At 37.2% G+C, this 5,610-nt stretch overlaps 2 protein-coding genes across 2 annotated transcripts in view; one reads left to right on the forward strand and one right to left on the reverse strand.

The window, feature by feature from the left end:
* Positions 1 to 1,507, forward strand: LOC112012385 (DNA repair protein RAD50-like). The gene is made up of 5 exons (XM_065761514.1): positions 1 to 174; positions 400 to 462; positions 544 to 677; positions 762 to 890; positions 1,022 to 1,507. The coding sequence occupies exons 1-5, from the start codon at positions 31 to 33 to the stop codon at positions 1,059 to 1,061; spliced, it is 510 nt and encodes a 169-aa protein (XP_065617586.1). The 5' UTR covers positions 1 to 30; the 3' UTR covers positions 1,062 to 1,507.
* A 2,398-nt stretch (positions 1,508 to 3,905) lies between these two features.
* Positions 3,906 to 5,610, reverse strand: part of LOC112012306 (serine hydroxymethyltransferase 4) — a 4,076-nt gene continuing 2,371 nt past the window's right edge. The window contains 7 exon segments of the mRNA XM_065761499.1: positions 3,906 to 4,460; positions 4,938 to 5,039; positions 5,125 to 5,178; positions 5,181 to 5,216; positions 5,219 to 5,401; positions 5,404 to 5,463; positions 5,466 to 5,552. Of these exon segments, the coding sequence (XP_065617571.1) occupies positions 4,216 to 4,460; positions 4,938 to 5,039; positions 5,125 to 5,178; positions 5,181 to 5,216; positions 5,219 to 5,401; positions 5,404 to 5,463; positions 5,466 to 5,552 (767 nt within the window). The 3' untranslated portion in view covers positions 3,906 to 4,215.

Below are 5,610 nucleotides of genomic sequence, written 5' to 3' on the forward strand. Positions count from 1 at the left end.
TCTCTTCATCCATATCCTTTCAGAGCACTTATGCGCTTCCACACAATGAAAATGGAGGAAATAAATAAAATTATAAGAGAATTGTGGCAGCAAACTTACAGAGGACAAGATATAGATTACATAAGTATCCATTCGGATTCTGAAGGTGCTGGGACTCGTTCTTACAGCTACAAGGTATGGAAATTATTTTCGACTGTTCTTTTCTTTCTTTATCTTATCATTATTATTATTATTATTATAGCTTTGCCAGCGAGTTTTAGCTCAAATGTGCCTCCTTTCTACGTAAGAGCAAGGTGGAGTGAAATTTTCTGGGTTCAAGATCCACCCATTGTGTAATTTGTGACATTTTATTATTCATCAATAACTTTTCTATTGTTTTTGTTGCATTTTTTTATACAGGTTCTCATGCAGACTGGTGATGCAGAGTTAGAAATGAGGGGAAGGTGTAGTGCTGGGCAGAAGGTGAGTGATCGTTAAATGCTTACTTTGTATTCTACTGCCTCTTTCTTTTACAAGGAATTGGAAAATAATTTTTTAGTTCAGGTCCTTGCATCCCTGATCATACGGTTGGCATTAGCTGAAACTTTCTGCCTCAACTGTGGTATACTAGCACTAGATGAACCGACCACAAACTTAGATGGCCCAAATGCGGAGAGTCTAGCTGCAGCTCTTCTGAGGTATGAATTTACTTTATCTTCACTTGAGAGTCCATTACAGAATGAAGGCCTGCATTTACCCCATCTTCTGTCCTCATTCTTTAGAATTATGGAGGACAGAAAGGGCCAGGAAAATTTTCAGCTGATAGTGATTACTCATGATGAGCGTTTTGCTCAACTAATCGGTCAACGACAGCATGCAGAAAAATATTATCGGGTCGCAAAGGATGACCAGTAAGATCATAATTTTTTCTTTCTTGATCTGATTTTCCTTCTGCTTTTTATTTTTATATTTTCGACTTAAATTCAATTTATACACTCAGACTCAGTCCAATCACCCTAGCTTCTCCCGCTCTCTTTTTCAGTCAGCACAGTATAATTGAAGCCCAGGAGATATTTGATTGAGGATTCTCCAAATGAGTCTTATGCATACTATCATTTATTGGGATGTAGCTGCTGCGTATTTCAGGTTCTCTACAGAATGGGCACAATCCCAGATATGTAAGCTTGTATAGTAAAAAATTAATTATCATGCACTAATTATGTGATGTGGGCTTTACAAAAGGCAACGTTAAACAAGGAATTTTGGCTGCACGCATTTTTATTCGTTTGGATTATTTGGAAATCATGATGATGTTGAGGGCAAGAGACTTCAATTGCAGCTAGTTGAAGCCTGAGGATTTACTTTCCTTCTTTCTTGTGGTATTATTTAACCGAACCACAAGCTGAAGGTAAGAGGACCAAGATGCTTAAAGTATTGCATCCATTTAGCTTCAGACACTGTAAGATGAATGTCTATTTTTTACAGGACTTGAGAAACATCATATTGCGGCTAAACGTTGCTTTGCAAATGACCAGAATTTATCATTTAAATTATATACTAAACCACCTCCCACCTGATCCATGAATGGAGGACCAAGGTTCATCTAAAAAACAAGTTTGCAAAGTGAACCTTCCGTCTTTTTTTTTTAATGAGCTTTACCCACTGAACACCCTGGAACAGATTACTATAATTTGCCCCATCTATGGGTCAATCTACTTTTTTCACAAATTTAAAGAACAGAGACCCTTTTCTTTGTCTTCATATTTGTCATTTCTTACCTTTATATCAAAAAAGAAAAAGGAAAAAGAGCCACCTGATCTTTGGCTTTGGTTGAATCATAATGATGTTTCAGTTTTACACAAGTGCCCAACTTCCTGAATACTTGTCTAACCCCTAAAAATAGGTCCCTAAATACATGCTTCTTTTACACAGATACCTTCTTTATTCACACGAATGGTGGATTCTCTAATAAGTTTAATTGTAGGCCAAAATGGCCAAATACCACTGTTGACCGAAATATGTAGCGATTTATCATTGTTTGCAAAATAATTAGCAATCTATCATTATTTTGAAACTTGAATTCCTGAAGCTCGAGTTCTCGAGTTTTAAGAAAATCAAGTTTAAAAAAAAAAAAAGTGACTTTCTTTAAAAATTTGGGCCGGGGGGGGGGGGGGGTGTGTTTGGTTGGGGTATTTAAACAACACAATAAGTATTTTCATAGTACTTTTTTACCAACGCGTATTTCTAAAAAACTTAAATGTTTACTAGAATAACATTACCAAAGGGGCCATTGTGGCACAACAAATGCCACAACTTGCCCATGTGGGTGAGTTGTGGTTGGTGGAGGGGTGGTGGTGGGCCCATGTGGGGACATTTCACCACCAACCACAACTCGCCACATGGGTAAGTTGTGGCATTTGTTGTGCTACTTTATGTGGCACTAGAAGCACTCAATGTGTGGCGTGGAGTGGTATCGAACAGATTAGAGAGAGAGAGAGAGAGAGAGAGAGAGAGAGGATGGTAGTATTGCTGTATTGCAGAGAGGAATCTGATTTATGGAAGAGTAATGAAAGCGAGGGGTAGGTGGGATAATAACATTAATGATACAAACGAATTGGCAAAATGGTGGGTGGTAATGTGGTATTATAGTATTATATATATACATATACATATATCAATTAAAAAAAATACACTAGGAAATTGCTTGTGGGACAAGTGAGCGTGTGACATAGGTGGAGTTGAATAAGTACTGAAGTGTAACTTTCTTTTAAAAAAAAGTAAAGTTACAATTTAAGCGTGTCCAGTAATAGACAGTGGTAGTGATTGAGAGTCAATTGAAACTTGCTACAACTACAGTCGCTACGGCTACACTGCGAGACTACATAATAAGGAACTCGATTATGGTGAAATCGACTTTCTATTTACATGGACCTCATATTTACAAAACTCGAGTTTCACGTGGCATTGCTAATTCTAAATTTCGGGTCAACAGGTGTCACCATAACAGTTTTTATAGAACTTAATTTTTTTGAAACTCGAGTTTCACATACTTGAATTTTAAAAAGGTGATAAATTACTCTCCAATAAGATGTTTCACTCTTTGACTGAAAATTACTCGAAAAATATGCTAAAATAAGATGTTTCACTCTTCACTCGAGAGCTTAATTTTGGACATCGGTGGCACACATCGGTGGCAAATAAAACTTGTGGTAGTCATAAAAAAAAAAAAAAAATATTAAAACTTGTGTCAGTCCTCTTGCTAAATTTTTTTAATTGATTCTAGTTGTTCAGTTGTACTTCCCATCTCACAGTCTTCGGTTCTAAATTCTAACTTATGTTGACATTATAACCGGCGTTTTGTTTTGTTTTGTAACTTTGTTTTTATTGACATATGCTTTGAGTAATTAAGAATGAAATATGGCCATACTTTCTGCATTTCTTGTACATCCATATGCATCCTTGAATATTCGTAATTTAGAAGCTGTAAATTAGCACGGGCTGGATTCTCTCCATTTCAAACTGAAATAGTGTCCATGATGGTTCAAAGTTGAATAAATTTAGGGTCAAGACCTTGCCAACTCATTTATACTTTAATTATGGCTAAAGGAAACCAAGGTTATGCGTTGCCAAAATCTAGACACTAAATTTATTCACTTTTGAATCATGACCTATTAAATCACATTTGAATCTTGACCTTTTAAATGGACACTAACCAACCCATCTTTGAAAGCCTATCATATGATGTTAGCAGAAAACACATCAATTGCATAGAAAACTTTAGAAGACACATTCTAAAAAACTAGTTCATGACACTTGGATTGATGGAGTACAAACGTAACTCTTTAATGCAAGGGGAACAATGTAGCCCACGGCCGTTCTCGCAAAAGCCATAATCTCATTTTGGCAGGGAAAAGGAGAAGAAAATCTACAGAAACTGCAATTTCATTGTTTATTAGAAGTGCGAACGAGAGCACATGATTTGCTAAAATAAAAAATATGGAAATGAAAAGCACAACTTGTTATTGAGAGGATTGATATCAAACTCTCATAACACAGACCAACAAAAACGTGTTAAAAAAAAAAAAAAAAAAACCCTTTGGAAATGAAACAGCTAACCTACGACAAAATGCCAAAACAAAGCTTTTCTTTTCACCACTTTTTTGTGTGGACATTAGGTAACTCCAAGAGAGTTTATGATATAAGGACTCAGAATCTTATGGTTTTAGCAGTGAATTTCTAATCCTGGTACTTCATCTCAGACATCAGGAAGCCAGGCATGTCAAAGGTGGATGAAAACTTCTCAACATCGGCCTTGAGGGCTTCAATGTCCTTGTTATTCACCAGGCCCTTGTTGAAGTCCTTCAATAGCTTTCCATGCTCCTTTTGGATGCTCAAGGTGACACAAACAGCTCGGTGAAGGAACTCGCCTATCTGCTCAAAGTCCTTCTCAACCAATCCTCTTGAAGTCATGGCCGGGGTACCTGTCAAAAACACTCACCATTACTTATTTAGTCACGACAGATAAAGAAAATCAGTTCTTTAAATTATCAACAACTGAAAGGTATAGTATCAAGCTGGATAGCAAATTCAAGTACCAGAAAATTACAATACAATAATTGTTTGCTTTCATGAACAATGTATTCCACCTTGAATCTTTCTACCAGGAGGAAAGCAATCACTGATATAAATTGTCACATGCTTCTAAGGAAAAGGTTACTTTGATAGAGAGATTGAAGAATATTATTTATTTCAACACAACATAAGAGACTGAACTATCACACAAGTCAAGCTTCTCACGAGATGCTTATACAACCATTTAAAGATGAGTAACTTAGACAACTCATTCAGAGAATGACAACCTAATATCACGTTTTATGAAGGCCTCTGCTTTCTTTCAGATCTAATTAGAAAAAGGTGCTAATTATTTAAATCAGTTTTATTTATAAGGTTGTACTTACCAATTCTTACTCCTCCAGGAGCCAAGGCACTGCTGTCACCAAACACGGCATTCTTGTTCACAGTAATATTGCACAAGTCACAGAGCTTCTCAACCTTATTGCCTGCATCAAGAAATTAGAATTGGAATCAATGCAATGCCCAAAACAGTTAGTTACTTTAACTAAGTGAGTGAGTCATTTGTAATACCAGTCAAGCCAAGAGGGCGAAGATCCCAGAGAACAAGGTGGTTCTCAGTTCCCCAGTGACAAGCTTGTATCCCTTGCCCATGAGGTAGTTCCAAGGGCAACTGCATTGGCCTTAACTTGTTTGGCATAGGCCTTGAAGCCAGTGTCATGGCCTGTTTAAGCAACAGCAAGTGCACCAATCTGGTGATTGTGAGGACCACCCTGAAGGGATGGGAGACAGCAAAGTTGATCTTGTCTTCAAAAATCGTAAACTGCATCCTCTGGCTGGCCCTTCTTAGCGGCTTTGGCCCTTTCCTGTAGAAGATCATACCAGCCCTGGGACCCCTCAAGCTCTTGTGGTTGTGGTTGTCACTATGTCACAGTAGTCAAAGGGTTTGCAGCTTCCTACACCCAACAACAATGTAAAAAAACCCAATAAGTCCAGAGAAGCTTTTCTTTGCATGTTAGATCTTAATTTGAAAAGGAATCAGAATAGTAGAATGATTAA

Source organism: Quercus suber, unplaced genomic scaffold, assembly GCF_002906115.3.
Source record: "Quercus suber isolate HL8 unplaced genomic scaffold, Cork oak 2.0 scaffold_416, whole genome shotgun sequence".
Taxonomy (NCBI): domain Eukaryota; kingdom Viridiplantae; phylum Streptophyta; class Magnoliopsida; order Fagales; family Fagaceae; genus Quercus; species Quercus suber.

What these genes read in the sequence shown, in the direction of transcription:
- LOC112012385 (XM_065761514.1), top strand. Translation starts at nt 31, where the DNA reads ATGCGCTTCCACACAATGAAAATGGAGGAAATAAATAAAATTATAAGA. An exon ending in GGTGTAGTGCTGGGCAGAAG is followed by an intron (nt 463 to 543) that starts GTGAGTGATCGT and finishes TTTTTAGTTCAG; the next exon opens with GTCCTTGCATCCCTGATCAT. An exon ending in CTAGCTGCAGCTCTTCTGAG is followed by an intron (nt 678 to 761) that starts GTATGAATTTAC and finishes CTCATTCTTTAG; the next exon opens with AATTATGGAGGACAGAAAGG.